The sequence below is a fragment of the Theropithecus gelada genome, chromosome 10 (genome assembly GCF_003255815.1).
Source record: "Theropithecus gelada isolate Dixy chromosome 10, Tgel_1.0, whole genome shotgun sequence".
NCBI classification, from domain to species: Eukaryota; Metazoa; Chordata; class Mammalia; order Primates; family Cercopithecidae; genus Theropithecus; species Theropithecus gelada.
This window is the reverse complement of record NC_037678.1, coordinates 33,073,952-33,090,554: the sequence shown is the minus strand read 5'-3', so window position 1 is coordinate 33,090,554 and position 16,603 is coordinate 33,073,952. Positions and strand designations below refer to the sequence as shown.

Sequence of the window (16,603 nt, the reverse complement as noted above, 5' to 3'; positions counted from 1 at the left end):
TTTTTTTGAGACGGAGTCTGGCTCTGTCGCCCAGGCTGGAGTGCAGTGGCCGGATCTCAGCTCACTGCAAGCTCCGCCTCCCAGGTTCACGCCATTCTCCTGCCTTAGCCTCCCGAGTAGCTGGGAATACAGGCGCCAGCCACCTCGCCTGGCTAGTTTTTTTTGTATTTTTTTAGTAGAGACGGGGTTTCACCGTGTTAGCCAGGATGGTCTCGATCTCCTGACCTCGTGATCCACCCGTCTCTGCCTCCCAAAGTGCTGGGATTACAGGCTTGAGCCACCGCGCCCCGCCAGATATAGAGCTGGCTTCTTATTGGCTCTGCAGCCTTGGTCCTGCAGGCCTCCCTGGGGGGCTGGCTTGAGGATGGTGGGGTAGTCTGAACCCCACCAGGATCCGCAGACTGGGCAAAAGAGCCTCCTTGGGCATGGTCCCCTGGCTTCAAGCCTGCCTTCCTCCCACTCTCTTTCCCCAGGAGTAGCCAGTGGGGCCCATTTACATATGCAAGTCAGAGTGTGTTCCTCCTTGGCTCATCCTCCTGTGATGCCTCCCTGCCTCTCTGAGTAAAAGCCCAAGTCTTCATGAGAGTCTGCTGCTCCTCTGCCCTCAGTCTCTCACTGCGCTGGGGCTGTACTGGCTGCCTTGCTATGTTTGGATTGTACCAAGTGCCCCCTTGCTCAGGCCCTTGCACTGCCCATTCTCTCCTCCTACCTTCCTGCCCCTCCTCTGATGCTTCTTGTGACTGAGGCCTTCCTTGGTCATCTGGACCAACTGGAGACCATTACTTCCCCTCCATCCCTCTTACCATCTTCATTTGTTCCTGAGGCACACAGATGTTGGTTATTATCCATGTGTTCAGTCAAGGCAGGGCCTGTGCTCCTTTTACCATTGTAAAAGAAAACTCAATAAACGTTTGGCAAATGAAGGAATGAAATAAAGAAGAGATGCCTACCCACAGGCGTTTACTGGAGCCTTAATGAGAACCCTCCAAACCAGAAAAGGCTTTGGTGTCCAGTACAAGGCAGCAGGTGGGAAATGGGGGACCTTCATCCTCAAGAGTGTCCGTAACAGGTAGTTTGTGTGACAACTGTGTAGCAATAAGCAGAAACATTTTTGCTGCAGTGTGACAAAGAAATAGGATACAAATTTGTCTCATTCTAGACTTAACTTTATAAAGACTGAGTACAAAGAAAGATGGCCTCCTGCAGCACGTGGGGCAAGTGAGGGAGGGAGGGGCGATATCACAGTCACCACCAGCTTCTAGGCTCCTGGCTTCCTGGCTGCATGGCCTCAGACACAGCCTTTGAACCACTAGGTATCTCACATCCATTTCACAGATGCACCCGCTGGTGCAGACTAAGACGGTGCAGGAGGCACCCAGCACAGGCTGGGCGTGAGGGGTGCTGGGCTCCTGTCAGTTTGCCCTTCTTCCCAAGGGCTGGGTAGTAATATGCCAGCTGGTTGTATTAGGTGGTCCAATGACCAGTGAATTTGTTTTCTATTTAATTGTATCTTTAACATGATTATGACATTGGCTTTTGCAATAAAGAAATGGCAGGGGCCAGGTGCGGTAGCTCACACCTGTAATCCCAGCACTTTGGGAGGCTGAGGTAGGAAGATCGCTTGAGGCCAGGCATTCAAGACGAGCCTACGCAGGAAAGCAAGACTTCGTTTCTATTTTTTTTTGAGACGGAGTCTTGCTCTATTGCCCAGGCTGGAGTGCAGTGGCGCCATCTTGGCTCACTGCAAGCTCCGACTCCCGGGTTCAAGCGAGTCTGCCTCAGCCTCCCCAGTAGCTGGGAATACAGGCGCCCGCCACCACGCCAGGCTAATTTTTTGTATTTTTAGTAGAGATGGGGTTTCACCATGTTGGCCAGGTTGGTCTCGAACTCCTGACCTCAAGTGAGCCACCTGCCTCGGCCTCCCAAAGTGCTGGGATTACAGGCATGAGCCACTGAGCCCAGCGCATTGACTCTATTTTTTTTTTTTAAAGCAGTGGCAGGAAGATCAGAGAGAAGTAAAGGGTCTCCCCTGAAGCATGGGCAAGTGCTTGCAAGTTCAGAAGAAGGGGATTGGGACGTGTGAATAGGGGTTCTGGAGGCTAGGGTGAGGTGTGAGGGTGACTCTGGCCTTTGGGCCATTTCGTGCCTGCTGGTTGGGCTCCTGGTGGCCACATTCATGCTTTGGTCCTGACCCCAGGCAGGCTGGTGGCTGCCTGTGTGGCAGCCCTGGTGCCCATGTCCGTTGGGGAGCCTTCTTTGTGGTCACCACTCTTGGGCATCAGCTGGTTGCCTGGCTGTGTTAGTGACCCAGCCCAAAACAGCCCCCTCCTCTACCCTGGCTACATGCAGTACCCATCTCTGGGGGTCCTGCAGAGCAGACCTGGCTAATGCCACCCTCTCTTCCGACTGCCTTTCAGGAAGACCATGCTCAATGACCTCCTGCGGTTCGATGTGAAAGACTGCTCCTGGTGCAGGTGGGTGGCCCCGTGCTCCAGGGTCCTGCCTTTCCTCCTAGAACACAGTGGCACAGTTCTGGGTCCCAGTTGCTAGCAGAGTCTCTCTCATCAGGGGAAGCTGGAAAGAAGCTTCCAGGAGGAGACAACCATGGCCCCAGGGATGCCACACCCAGAGCCACCCTGTCAGGGCTGAGGAGATGAAATAGTTGCCCAGCACCTGCAGCAGCCAAGCTGGGCACACAGGGCGGCTCTCTTCCGGGCGCCCACCTCTACCCCGAAGCTGCTGCTAGTGTGGGTACAGAAGTTGCTATGTCATTTCTCTCATATGTGATTTTGTAAGATAGCTAGTAGTTAAAAATTAATTTTAAAAATCATTCTGAAGGCTTCGCAATTATTTGTCAAAAATTGCTTAACTATATAAAACTCAGAAAAAGAGCAGCCCCAGGTCAGCAGTGTAAATGGATTTTGAATTCAGTACATAAAATGTAAAGGCAGGGCACAGGGGCCCATGCCTGTAATCCCAACGCTTTGAGAAGCTGAGGAGGGAAGCTCCCTTGAGGCTAGGAGTTCAAGACCAGCTGGGCAACAAAGTGAGACCCAGTCTAGAAAGATAGACATATGATAGATAGATAGAAAGACAGAAAGAGAGATGATAGATAGATAGAGAGATAGATAATAGGTAGATAGCTAGATGATAGGTAGATTAGATAGATGACGTAAATAGTGGATAGTTGATAGATAGATGACAGATCAACAGACAGATGATAGATGATAGGTAGACAGATGATAGATTAGATAGATAGATAGATAGATAGATAGATAGATAGATAGATAGATGGATGATGGGTAGATGACAGACGATAGATGACAGGGAGATAGATGATGGATAGATAGATTATATAGATAGATTAGATGATAGATGATAGATAGGTAGGTAGGTAGATGATGGTTAGATAGATAGGTATTAAATGAAATTGATGGACCCTATGCTGTAAGACGCTGCACTGCTGCTGAGAGCAGGAGTATGGATGGTCCTGAAGTAGCATGAGGACCTGGTCACATTCTGTGAGTTGAATAAGCAATTTACAAGATATCTACCACTTGATTCCATTTTATTTTATTTTATTTTTTTTTATTTTTTTTATTTTTTTTTTTTTTTGAGGCGGAGTCTCGCTCTGTCGCCCAGGCTGGAGTGCAGTGGCCAGATCTCAGCTCACTGCAAGCTCCGCCTCCTGGGTTTACGCCATTCTCCTGCCTCAGCCTCCCGAGTAGCTGGGACTACAAGCGCCCGCCACCTCGCCCGGCTAGTTTTTTGTATTTTTAGTAGAGACGGGGTTTCACCGTGTTAGCCAGGATGGTCTTGATCTCCTGACCTCGTGATCCGCCCGTCTCGGCCTCCCAAAGTGCTGGGATTACAGGCTTGAGCCACCGCGCCCGGCTTGATTCCATTTTAAAAAATTCCATGGAAGCCTAAGTATGCATAGGAGAGGGGTGCAGGGAAGACCTCAAGGTGTTGCCAGAGGTGTTCTGGTCATGGGAATTTGCATGAGCTTTAGTGCCTATTTTGTTTTTTCCTTATTGGTGAGGTGCTTTTTTTTTTTTAAGTTTCTATGATGAGACAGGTGTCACCTTCAAAATACAAAAATGAAACGTAGCCGGGCGCGGTGGCTCACGCCTACGTGTAATCCCAGCACTTTGGGAGGCCGAGGTGGGCGGATCACCTGAGGTCAGAAGTTCAAGACTAGCCTGGCCAACATGGTGAAATTCCGTTTCTACAAAAATACAAAAAACTAGCTGGGCATGATGGCGGGTGCCTGTAATCCCAGCTATTCAGGATGCTGAGGCGGGACAATTGCTTGAACCCGGGAGGCGGAGGTTGAGCCGAGATGGTGCCACTGTACTCCAGCCTGGGTGACAGAGCGAGACTGTCTCAAAAAAAAAAAAAAAACAAGAAAGGCAACACAGGGATGCAGGGCCACCCTGTGAGGGTGTGGACCTCATGGGTGACGCCCACTGACTCTCACCACCCCTGTGCAACCCCAGGGCCTTTACCACTGGGACCCCGCCGGCCCCCCGTTACCACCACTCGGCCGTCGTCTATGGGAGCAGCATGTTTGTCTTTGGTAAGCAGCCTCTTGCCTCCCAGGGGCTGTGTCGCCCCCGAGGCCCACAGACACCCTGCCCTTCTGCAGGCCTGGGGGGTTTGTGCTCGTGCTGTATACAGCAGGGGCTCTCTGTTCACCCTCGGCTTTGTCTGCCAGTCCTCTGAATTCTGCGCTGGATCTGGGACCCCTTGCCCTAACAGCCCTGAACTCACAGGGTTGGGTGTCTTTCGGTGTTGCTGGGCTGTGGCTGGGAACAGTGTCCCGCTCATCTCTGCGTCCCCAGAGCCCAGCACGGAGGCAGGCGGGCAGTAGGTCCTTCTAGGGCTTATGGAGAGAGTCCTGCTTATGCATTTTCAGTGGGGCCAGATTCTGGTCCACCTTCCAGGGTTTTAAATCTTCAAGACTGCCTTTGGGTTTGACAGTTTCTCACTCTCTTTACTCAGGGGGTTACACTGGGGACATTTATTCCAATTCTAACTTGAAGAATAAAAATGACCTCTTTGAATACAAGTTTGCAACTGGCCAGTGGACGGAGTGGAAAATTGAAGGACGGTGAGAAACTCTGCAGAAACATTTGGGACAGGCGGGGTTCTGGGTGGCATTGGATCTGGGATCTGTGCCCTGTTGCCTCCCAGATGAGGACCCTGAGGGCACACAGTAGCAGGGAGCTTAGGGTTGGTGGAATATCCCCCAGTGCAGCTGTGCATGGCCTGCTACCAGCCTTTAGATTCCCTCCTTTCAGAAGAGACCCAAATGGGCCGGGCGTGGTGGCGCACGCCTGTAGTCCTAGCACTTTGGGAAGCTGAAGCGGGAAGATCACTTGAGCCCAGGAGTTCAAGGCTGCAGTGAACCATGCATGCCTCACTGCACTCCAGCCTGGAAGATGGAGCAAGACCTTGTCACAAACAAATTTTTTAAAAAGACCCAATGGGCCGGGCGCGGTGGCTCAAGCCTGTAATCCCAGCACTTTGGGAGGCTGAGACGGGCGGATCACGAGGTCAGGAGATCGAGACCATCCTGGCTAACACGGTGAAACCCCGTCTCTACTAAAAAATACAAAAAACTAGCCGGGCGAGGTGGCGGGCACCTGTAGTCCCAGCTACTCGGGAGGCTGAGGCAGGAGAATGGCGTGAACCCGGGAGGCGGAGCTTGCAGTGAGCTGAGATCCGGCCACTGCACTCCAGCCTGGGCGACAGAGCGAGACTCCATCTCAAAAAAAAAAAAAAGACCCAATGTACTGCTGATGGCGCTTCTGGGGTCCTGCTTTTTGAGTACCCCCTTTGATATTTTGGTGGCACCTGGGAGAAGGTTCTGTGCCTCTGTGGCTGTCTGAATTCCTCTTCAAGCCTCCAGTCGGCCTCTGAGGCTGTTGCTTATTCCTAGTGCCTTGTGGAGGCCCTGAAGCCCCAGTGTTGGGCGGATGTGGCCATGCAGCCTGGCTGTGGCCCCTGCACTGACCGTATGGGACTGCGAGGCTCAGGTCTGTGCTGGGCGGCCTCACTCCATCCCCTCTTCCCTCACACTTCAGGTTGCCAGTCGCTAGGTCGGCCCACGGGGCCACGGTGTACAGTGACAAGCTGTGGATCTTTGCTGGCTATGACGGCAATGCCAGGTGGGTGGTGGTCCGGCCTTTGCACCCCACCTCCGACTGCACTGAGACCCGGAGGAGGCCATCCTGGCATTTGAGGGCTTAGGCTGGGAGAGCTCTGCCTAGTAGATTTTGAGTGTCACTGTCTAGGGGTTTCTTGGGAGGGGGACAGGGAAAGAGGAGGATGGGCAGATGGAGGTGAGGACCACTGGGTGGAGCCCCATGGCTACCTCAGTTGCACGGCCAGGAGTCGCCGTGCAGGGCTGAGTCGGTGGGCGGATGGGCGGTACCCAGGCTCAGGCCCAGCCCTGGTTCTTGCCCAGGCCAAAGGCCTTTTCCTCCTTATTTTAGAAAGTTGGCTTTGCTCTCTTTTTCTGATTACAAAAGTAGCATGTGCTGGTTTCCCAAAACTTCAGCATCACAGAAACTCCTAACAATGCAGTGATGATGGTGGTGTCTGTGATATCTGTGTCCTCTCCCCACCCAGGAGGGACATAGCTGGCCTGCCACACTGCCCCAATGTCATGCATGAGAGTACTTGTTCTGTCTGGGCCGGGCAGGGGGCCCAGCACGGCAGGGATTTGAGGCAGTGCCTGCCACCCCACACAGAAGTTCCTGCCTCATGGCTGCACAAGTCCCCTACCCTGTGTGGGGGTGGGGGTCCTCCCTTCAGCCATCCCTTCCAGCCAGGACCAGCCCACCCTGACAGCCAGACCCAAGGGGTCCTCACTGGTCTGTCCTAATACAGGTTGAATGACATGTGGACAATTGGCCTCCAGGACCGAGAGCTCACCTGCTGGGAGGAGGTGAGGGGCACCGGGAGCCAGGGTGCAGGTGGAGGAGGTGAGGGGCGCAGGGAGCCAGGGTGCAGGTGGAGGAGGTGAGGGGCGCAGGGAGCCACGGTGCAGGTGGAGGGAGGTGGGAGGCAGGCAGAGCCAGGCTGGGGGTTGAGGCTGCTTTCTTCCCCTTGCAAAGCCCAGCCTTGACCTGAGCCTCGCTCTCCTCCCTGGTGACCCGCGGGCCTTCATGACCAGTTCCTCACTGTGGCTGCGCAGTGATTCGAGCCTTGGTGTTTTGGATGGGCAGAGCGCCACGTGTGTGAGGGATGTGGTTTTGCTTTAATCCACCCTTTATTTCAATGCAGTGAGGGCAGTCTGCTGTCTAGTGTTCTGCTCCCTGGAACTCCCCCTGGGATTGCTTTCCCCTTTAGAAACATGGAATTTATTTATTTATTCATTAAAAATTTTTTTTTTCTCAGTCTTCTGGGCATGAAAAACATATGGGTTTAGCCGCTGCTGATTTAACCCTGACGATTTTAGCCCTAGCTGTTCACAACTGGGCCCCCTGAAGTGGAGGAGACAGGGCTATGTGCTGCTCGAAGACAAATGAATCTGTGAACCCTCATCTGGGGAAGTTTCAAGAATAAAAGCAGTCCCATCTCAGCAGTCTTGAGCGTGGTGAAATGTGAGTGGGCCCTGGGAGGCCAGGGCTGATCTGTTCTCTCCCCCATGCAGGTGGCCCAGAGTGGCGAGATCCCCCCGTCTTGCTGCAACTTCCCCGTGGCCGTGTGCCGGGACAAGATGTTTGTGTTCTCCGGGCAAAGCGGAGCCAAGATAACCAACAACCTCTTCCAGTTTGAATTCAAGGACAAGACGTGAGTACTCTGGCCAGTGGGGTGGAGGGAAGATAGTCAGTGCCCCCGAATCCTTGAATGTGAAGGACGCCCCCTGCACCTGGTGGCCATGGTAACCATCCTTCTGAGCTCTGCAAACAGCAGGAGGTTCCAGCCTGGAGCAGGGATGTGCAGGTCCCCAGGATATGGCTACAGTTTAGCAAGATAGGGCCTGGCAAAGAGGCCCCTGACTAGGCCTCCCTCTGACTATGAAGGACATCCCCTTCCCCGTGAATGGCTTGGTCAGTGCCACCAGTGACAAACGTGAACTGCATAGATCTCAAATGATGGCAGAAGACCAGAGGGGCCTGCAGGTCCCCAGAGGTCTGGCCCATGCTGCCCCTGGCTGCTGGCCAGCCCTTGACCCTGCAATGAGGCTGCAGGAGAGGGCACAAGGAGTGTGAGCTGCAGGTACAGAGGGTTTGGGAAGGGACTTGGGAGCTTCCCTGGAGGCCACGGATGCGTGGGAGGATGGGCAGGGTGCCCCAGGACGAGGGAACCTGTCGAGGGCCCGGGGCTTAGCAAGGAGCCAGATGGCATAGCCCTGCCAGGCCAGGATCTGTTCTGAAGTCTTCAACTAACTTAGCAAAAGAGGGGACTTGCTGGGAGGTACTGGGAAGCCTGGGAGGTGGAAGGTGCTGGAGCAGCATCAGGATGTAGGGTGCAGGCAGCTCCCAGGATGGGGACTCAGCTGTGGGGATGGTCTGACTGGGCAGCATGAAGATGTGCAATGGTCTCTGTACAACTTCACTCCCCAGAGAGCAGGACTGCCTGGCGGGTCAGATGCCACCCTCCTGCCCATCACTGCTGCCTGCTCCATGGGGAGACAGGGGAGCTCCGGCAGGACCCCACGGTGGGCCACATGGAACCAGGCAGGGCTGGTGCCAGTGCTGGATGGGGCGAGGGGTGCTCAGCGCAGGTGTCTAGGCCTCCCTCTGGACCCTGGGCTAGTCACCGTAGGGGCTGCAGGGGGACCTCCCAGTGAGGGCCTGCTGTGGGGAGGCCCCGAGGGTGAGCAGGAGCCCCTGTCCCAGCATTGGTTCACTGTCGTGTACCCCCAGGTGGACACGCATCCCAACTGAACACCTGCTCCGGGGTTCCCCACCACCCCCGCAGCGGCGCTACGGGCATACCATGGTGGCCTTTGACCGCCACCTCTATGTGTTTGGGGGTGCGGCCGATAACACGCTGCCCAATGAGCTGCACTGCTATGACGTGGACTTCCAGACCTGGGAGGTCGTCCAGCCCAGCTCCGACAGCGAGGTGAGGGCTGCCGGCTGGACACCAGTGGCTCCTACCCTGCCCCCACCTTCTCCCCAGCTCCTCACAGCTTTGGGGCCACTTGGGGTTCCAGACAGCTACCAGGAGCAAGGCCAGGACACCTGGGCCTCAGCCCTGGACACCTGCCCCGGCCTCCAGCCCCAGCTTCACCCCACAGCCTGCAGGTGGTTAACGCTTCACACCCCGTCATGGCTGCATGGGGCTGCCGTGCTGCAGACCTTTCCTGGGAAGCCCACAGGCATGCAGCTCTTCCTTCTTTCCGAACCCGCTCTCAAGGCCAGGATGGTGGGGGTCTCTGGGCACCTACCTGGCCCTTGCCAACTGATCTCATGCCCACGTGTCTCTCCTCCTCAGGTCGGTGGGGCTGAAGTGCCCGAGCGAGCCTGTGCTTCCGAGGAGGTGCCCACCCTGCCCTTTGAGGAGCGAGGCGGCTTCAAGAAGTCCCGAGATGTGTTCGGCCTGGACTTTGGCACCACCTCAGCCAAGCAGCCCGCCCAGCCCGCCTCGGAGGTACAGCCTGGGACCCTCATTAAGACTCCATCACCTCCTGAAGCAGGTCCTGTGATCAACCGCTCTCACACATGGGGAGACTGAGGCCCAGAGAAATACTCGCTTGGGGTCACACTCCAAAGGAGGTGCAGGGCCAGGAGCCCTCACCCTGCTGGCCAGGCTGCAGCTTTCTGGGATGGGTGCCACACACTGGCCTGAGTGCCCCACCCACTCTGAGGGTCCCCATGGCCCGTCATGCCCCACTCGACTACATGGGTATTCAGGTCCCGCCTGTGTCTGTGGTTGCACCCAGGGGCCCTCCTCCCTTGGGGACCCTGCCCCCTGGCCCTTCATGGCCATGAGGTGCCGCATCCTTGCCCTTACCTGGCTGCACCAGCCCCACTGTGGAGGCTCTGCCCCCCATTCCACCCTGCCTTCTTGTCCCCCAGCTGCCCAGCGGGAGGCTCTTCCACGCGGCTGCTGTCATCTCGGACGCCATGTACATCTTCGGGGGCACGGTGGACAACAACATCCGCAGCGGGGAGATGTACAGGTTCCAGGTGTGGGGCCTGTGGGCCTGTAGGAACGGCTGGGTGGACGGATCCCCTGTGATGGGAAACTGAGGCCAAGTCGGGGGGGCGGGGCTTATCCAGGCCATTGCCAGGGCCACACCTGGCGGGATGGAATCCTCCGGAGGAGCCCTGTGGGCTGAGGGTGGGCTGAGGTGGCACTAAAGTGGGCAGCCTCCGTGCAGTGGGGCAGGCGGATGGCACTGGGGCTCACAGCAGAGTCAGTGGGGGGAGCCGGGCCAAGCTAGGCTCAGCACCAGAGCCTCACAGGCATCACAGCCTGGCCCAGGGCAGCCAGGGCTGACAGTGGCTTGTGCTGACAGCCCCTTCCCAGGCCTGGAGGAACAGGTGGTCAGGGCAGGGACTCACAGCCACAGTGAGGTCAGGGCCGGCTTCCTAGAGGAGATTGGGTGGTGCTGGTGGGGGCCAGTGTGAGGACGCAGGTCCAGGCAGAGTGGAGACGGCAGAGCTCTGCTGAGGCCTGGGCCCCAGCTGAAGGCAAGAGGCAGGCGAGCCCTTTCTTGCTGTGGAACTGGCCGTGGACAGTTGCAGGTGCCAAGGCTGGAGCCAGGCTGTATATTCAGGGTGGGGTGGCGGCGGCTTTCTCTCCTCAGCCAGGCCCACCTGCCTTCTGGGCCCTGAGGGTCAGCATGGGCCAGGTGGGGACCTCAGGGTCAGCCTGCGCAGCCACACTGGGGCCACTCTGCCATCCTCAACATCTAGCGTCACTGGGCCCCTCTTGCAGTTCTCCTGTTATCCTAAATGCACGCTGCACGAGGACTACGGGCGACTGTGGGAGAGCCGCCAGTTCTGCGACGTGGAGTTCGTGCTGGGTGAGGTGAGTGCCTGTCCTTGCACCCTGCTCTGCCTGCTGTGCCCGGGTAGTGGGAACTTCGCCCCTCAGAAAAACAGCTGCTGGCGTGGTGGTGCTGACCCTGGCCGGCTGGGTCTCTGTTCTCTGGGGCGAGGGTCCCATGCCCTCTGCCAGTGCATTATTCTTTGTGCAGAAGGAGGAGTGCGTGCAGGGCCATGTAGCCATTGTCACAGCGCGGAGCCGCTGGCTTCGCAGGAAGATCACGCAGGCACGGGAGCGGCTGGCCCAGGTGAGGTGCCTAAGCGCCCCGCCCGGACCTGGCAGCCATGCCTGTTGTCCACTGGGGTGCCCTTGAGCTCCCTTCTCCCCACAGAAGCTGGAGCAGGAGGCCGCCTCAGTTCCCAGGGAGGCCCCCGGTGTGGCTGCTGGTGGGACCCGGCCGCCCCTGCTGCATGTGGCCATCCGGGAGGCCGAGGCCCGGCCCTTCGAGGTGCTCATGCAGTTCCTTTACACCGACAAGATCAAATACCCACGGAAAGGTCCGCCTGGGTGGGGGTGGAGCAGGATTGGTGTGGGCTGGGGTGCGGGCCGCAGAGCCAAAAGGTGGGTGCTGCCAGCCCTGCCTTACTGATGGGCCCCCTGAGGCTCAGAGGCTGCAGGTCACCCTCATTACCCATGATCACTGCCACTGGATACCATCTGAGTCCCCCGAGGCCTTGCTCCTACCTAGTGGCCCCAACCCACACTCTTCCATACGGAGAGCCCTGTGCCCTGTGCCCCGCCCTCCCCTCTCCGGCACCCTGAGACTCGGGGCCTCTGGGGCGCAGGCCACGTGGAGGATGTGCTGCTCATCATGGATGTGTACAAATTGGCACTGAGCTTCCAGTTGTGCCGCCTGGAGCAACTGTGCCGCCAGTACATCGAGGCCTCCGTGGACCTGCAGAACGTGCTGGTCGTGTGCGAGAGTGCCGCCCGGCTGCAGCTGAGCCAACTCAAGGTGTGGGGTGGGGTTAGCACGATCGGGGTCAGATGGGGTGTGCTCAGGCTTTGGCCCCCTCCCTGCCCACCACTGTGAGCCCCTCGCCCAGCCTGGGACCCTGGCTTGACCCTGCCTGCCTGCCCGCCTGTGCCTGTCTGCCCCAGGAGCACTGCCTGAACTTCGTGGTGAAGGAGTCCCACTTCAACCAGGTGATCATGATGAAGGAGTTCGAGCGCCTCTCCTCGCCGCTGATCGTGGAGATTGTGCGGCGGAAGCAGCAGCCACCCCCTCGCACTCCCTCGGACCAGCCAGTGGACATTGGTAGGGAGCCCCGTTCCCCTTCCCTCGGGGCTGGGAGGGATGGTGTTCATCTGTGGCAGGAGACTTGGGAGCCATGGAGAGCACCTGCCAGGCCCTCGGGGTGGGGGTGGGTGCCATGGGACCCCAGAGTGCTCTCCTGGGTACAGGGCAGAAACAGATGGAGGCAGAAGCCCCCAACCCATGGGGCTTGCCACAGTGGGCTGTGTCCTGGTGAGCTGGGATTTCCTGAGCCAATATCTGGGGGTGGACATGGGTACCTCTTTTGGGCTGGGATGTCAGGTCTGATGCCCCAGGGTCACAGTGATCAGTCACTGGACTTCTCTTTGCTTGTAATGTCACAGGCCCCTTCATTCCCCCAGCTCTCCTTGGGGGTCGTGCTGACCCCAGTTGCTGGCTCTTGGTGACATCTGCCGGCACCAGAGGCCATGCAGTGGGCCTGGAGGGGGCTTGATCATGAGGGCAGTGAAGGGGGGCACAGCAAGCTGGGTGGAAGAGGAGACACTGGGTGGTGGGCTGTGTGTTCGGCATAGTGCTCGAGTTGGCCAGGGCGCTGAGGGAGGACAGAATGTGGCTGATGGTGCCTCAGGGCCAGAGTGAAGCCTTCTGCCTGGGTGAAGTTTTGTTCAGAGTGGCAACATGGGCAGATGTGCAGGAAGATAGTGCCATGGCGCCCCAAGGCCAGAATCCCAGGCTGTACCTGCTCAGGGTCCCTCCCACCCCCAGGCACATCTCTGATCCAGGACATGAAGGCATACCTGGAGGGGGCGGGCGCAGAGTTCTGTGACATCACGCTGTTGCTGGATGGGCACCCACGGCCAGCCCACAAGGCTATCCTGGCCGCCCGCTCCAGGTGGGTGGGGGCTGGACGGGAGGGAAGGGTGGGCCTGGATGGTGTCTTCGTTCTGCTGACAGCGGGTGCCTGCCGCTCATTGTCTACAGCTACTTTGAAGCCATGTTCCGGTCCTTCATGCCCGAGGACGGGCAGGTGAACATCTCCATCGGGGAGATGGTGCCCAGCAGGCAGGCCTTTGAGTCCATGCTGCGCTACATCTACTACGGCGAGGTCAACATGCCGCCCGAGGACTCGCTGCATCCTCACTCCCCAAGGAACTCCCAGGTCCCCACCAAGGGGTCCTGGCACCCACCTCGGGTGGCTTTGAGGCCCGCTTTCCTGCCCCAGCTAGGCGATCTGGGCCCAGCGCCTCCCTCCAGAGGATTTGCTGGTGCCTGGAGCTGGGCCAGGTGCTCTCCAAAGCAGTTGGCAGCTGGCAGGGAGGGGTTTGCAGCCAGGAGGAACCAGTGGGTTCCTGACCCTCACAACTGCCCAGAGGATGGGGTGGGTCATTGTTTTGTGTGACAGTTGAGCACAGACATGGAACTACTCCTCTTATGTCACTTTAGTAGGGGTCCAAACATGGAGGGTCACGATGCCTGTTAGCCTTGCAAGGCCATGGAATTGCGCTGCAGATGTGCAGACAGTATTTTTTTGGGGAGGGGATTCATGGTATTTGGATCCTCAGTGGGGCCTTTGACCCACTAAGTAGTTCAGAATCCATTTAGAGAGCATGCTGGCGTGTGGGCTGGATTGGAGTCTGGCCCCTGGTGGGCTTGGGGCTCCACCTGCGCCCCTCCCTGTCCTTCCCTGGGAGGGTGTGGGCGGACCAGGTTCCTTTGGTCAGCTCCTTAACCAGGCCCCAGCTACTTGTTTGCGGCCCCCTACTACTACGGCTTCTACAACAACCGGCTGCAGGCGTACTGCAAGCAGAACCTGGAGATGAACGTGACGGTGCAGAACGTACTGCAGGTAGCCCCCCAGCCCTGTGCCCACGGCAGCAGCTCCCACTGAGTGGGTGAAAGGGGCAGCGCCTCAAGGTCCCTGCCATTACAGATCCTGGAGGCAGCCGACAAAACGCAGGCGCTGGACATGAAGCGGCACTGCCTGCACATCATCGTGCACCAGTTCACCAAGGTCAGGGCTCTGGCCTCCCCTTCAGGACTTGCTTCCCCTCAGCAGTGGGCACGCCCAGGCAGGGAGGGGTGCCCAGGCTCTGTGGTCCCCTGCAGTGGTGGGTCCTGGGGGTGAGCGAAGCAGAGCAGCCCACCACTGGCTGCACCTTGCTTCATCCTTGGGACTAGCCTGAGCCCCGAGCAGCGTGGGCCCCAGAGGGCTCCACTGCCCACCATGGCCCTTATGTGGATCTGGTCCCATCTCCTTCCGGCCTGCTTGCCTTGCAGGTCTCCAAGCTGCCCACGCTGCGGTCGCTGAGCCAACAGCTGCTGCTGGACATCATAGACTCCCTGGCCTCCCATATCTCAGACAAGCAGTGTGCAGAGCTGGGCGCCGACATCTGAGGCCCTGTGGCGCCTGCCCATTGTGAAGAATTGCCGTGCCTGCCTGCCCTGCCCACTGAGAAGACTACTGGCTATGCGTCTGCCTATGGCAGAGTGGGTGCACCTGCCAGGCCGAGGGTCGGGGTGCCCAGAGCCTCCAAAGAGAGCTGAGGGGATGTGGGGCCCCAATCTTCTCAATTCACTGAAGACACAGGTCCCACAGAGAACAGATGATAGCAGATGATGAAGCAGACCCCCTCCCCTGTCATCACCCTCTCCTGATGTGGTGTGGATGTGAGGCCACGGCTCAGTAATGGGCTCACCACCCGGAAGTGGGGAGAGACCTTGAGCCTCCCACCCAGTGGTGCTTGGCCTGGCTCCTATGGCCTGGGTGTGTTGTAGACCCAGGCACTGGGGCCTGTCACCAAGGCTCCTCCAACATGCGGGAGGCGGCTTAGCAGACTTGCACTGCACCATGGAATCTGCCTGGGCTGCTCCTGTCCCGCCCACCCTCACTGAGATCCATGTAAGGGGCTCCTTTTCCCACCCAGAACTTGTGTGGACCCATGATGTGTGGGTCTCACCTGACTTGAGGTGAATTTTGGAGTAAGGGCCCTGAGGTCAGCTCCCAGGTCGGTCGTGCTGGGCCAGGCCTGGTTTTCACAGGTGCTGAAGGATCCCAGTCCACCTGTGTGCATGTCAGGGCTCAGCTGGGACGAAGCCAGCCAAGTCCCGCATGTCCCTTGCTGAGTATTCTGTCACAAGCCTCCATTAAAGCCACAGCAGTGCTACCTACCACACACACCTTGCTGGCCCAGCCACCACTGCTGGCCTCAGCCCCTCGGCCCTCCTGCAGCCGAGGACTGGCTCTGGAGCCCATGGCTTAGCAGATCCCCAGATGTAGGTCAGTTGGTCTTACCTGTCTCTATCCATGCTGTCAACTGCCCCCACCTGGGGTCACCCAGTCACACTAGGGAGAAGAGCTATGAAGGCATCCAGGCTGGCCCCTCCCAGGGGAATCCTGGAGGCCTGGGGTGGGCTCCTGCCCCTTCTGCCCTGCCTTGCCCCTGCACTGTGGTCTTGGCTCCTGTGGAAGGCAGGCTGCCCTCTCGCCCTAGTGAGGGCCCCATGTAAATCCACTCTGATGCTGGGGAACCAGTGCTCCCTTATTGGTAAGAAGATTCCAGGACCCCTTTTTTGTCGTGGCAGCCATGAAGCCACAACTCACCTTAGGGAAGTGACCTGCTCTCCTCTGGCTGTATGCAGGTGGAAAGGGGCCTTGAGTGGCAAGTTGCTTAGCTAACAGGAACAGATCCATAGGCAGCCTGCAGGCTAGGAAGTGGCCTGGTGCAAGATGAGCTGGGAACAAGGGAGGAGCGAGCGGGAGCTAGGGCAGAGGCTGAGCCAGGAGGCCCATGCAGTGATGACACAGCAGGCCCAGGACCACGGCTAGGAGGTATATGTCAGCACCTGGAAGTGGAGTGCAGGCTGGGGCAGCCAACCATGTGGGCCAGGTGCATTCACGCAGAGTGGGGCCACAGAGCCACCTACCCAGTTTCCACATGTGGCTCCTGCCACACCCACAGGGCAGCATCCTCCAAATCCCTCTCCTGGACAGGTCAGCCCAGAAGCCTCCTTGAACTAGTCTGCAAACCCTGCTCTATGCTGACCCTTGTCGCTAAACCCTCAACTGTCTCTTCTTGACTTATATGAATAAATGAAATTATATGCCAAGGGCCCTAAAAAGCAAATTTTACAAAATTGTGTGGCAGTTTCTGGGAGTAGAATGAATTCAGTTGTGCTCCTTCGCAGGGAGAGGCCATGCTTGCAGTGAGTCACCCCACACACAGAGCTGTTGGAGAATTACAGCTGCAGCAAGGCCTTCCAGGTTCTGGGAGTTGAAGGAAAAGGATGCCGAGGCCAGGACCTGAGGGCTTGTCTCCCAAGTTCTAGCCACCTCTTCCTCTATTTCCAGGGGCTAGCTTGTTGGGGCTTCAC

General features: G+C 57.8%; 1 protein-coding gene across 3 annotated transcripts in view; it reads left to right on the top strand.

Annotated features, from left to right (window-relative positions):
* Positions 1 to 16,361, top strand: part of LZTR1 (leucine zipper like transcription regulator 1) — an 18,621-nt gene extending 2,260 nt beyond the window's left edge. The window contains exons 3-21 of one of the 3 annotated variants that reach the window (XM_025398781.1): positions 2,418 to 2,474; positions 4,500 to 4,579; positions 5,005 to 5,113; positions 6,090 to 6,173; positions 6,898 to 6,955; positions 7,664 to 7,803; positions 8,883 to 9,084; positions 9,457 to 9,612; positions 10,041 to 10,151; positions 10,906 to 10,998; positions 11,168 to 11,263; positions 11,348 to 11,513; positions 11,802 to 11,971; positions 12,163 to 12,274; positions 12,998 to 13,124; positions 13,214 to 13,363; positions 13,973 to 14,078; positions 14,163 to 14,243; positions 14,510 to 16,361. In XM_025398781.1, coding sequence (XP_025254566.1) covers positions 2,418 to 2,474; positions 4,500 to 4,579; positions 5,005 to 5,113; positions 6,090 to 6,173; positions 6,898 to 6,955; positions 7,664 to 7,803; positions 8,883 to 9,084; positions 9,457 to 9,612; positions 10,041 to 10,151; positions 10,906 to 10,998; positions 11,168 to 11,263; positions 11,348 to 11,513; positions 11,802 to 11,971; positions 12,163 to 12,274; positions 12,998 to 13,124; positions 13,214 to 13,363; positions 13,973 to 14,078; positions 14,163 to 14,243; positions 14,510 to 14,626 — 2,215 coding nt within the window. In that variant the 3' untranslated portion in view covers positions 14,627 to 16,361. Of the gene's footprint in view, positions 1 to 2,417; positions 2,475 to 4,499; positions 4,580 to 5,004; positions 5,114 to 6,089; positions 6,174 to 6,897; positions 6,956 to 7,663; positions 7,804 to 8,882; positions 9,085 to 9,456; positions 9,613 to 10,040; positions 10,152 to 10,905; positions 10,999 to 11,167; positions 11,264 to 11,347; positions 11,514 to 11,801; positions 11,972 to 12,117; positions 12,275 to 12,997; positions 13,125 to 13,213; positions 13,364 to 13,972; positions 14,079 to 14,162; positions 14,244 to 14,509 lie in introns of all 3 variants that reach the window. The other 2 variants (XM_025398780.1, XM_025398782.1) reach the window with 2 other exon arrangements.
* The last annotated feature ends 242 nt before the right edge of the window (positions 16,362 to 16,603 follow it).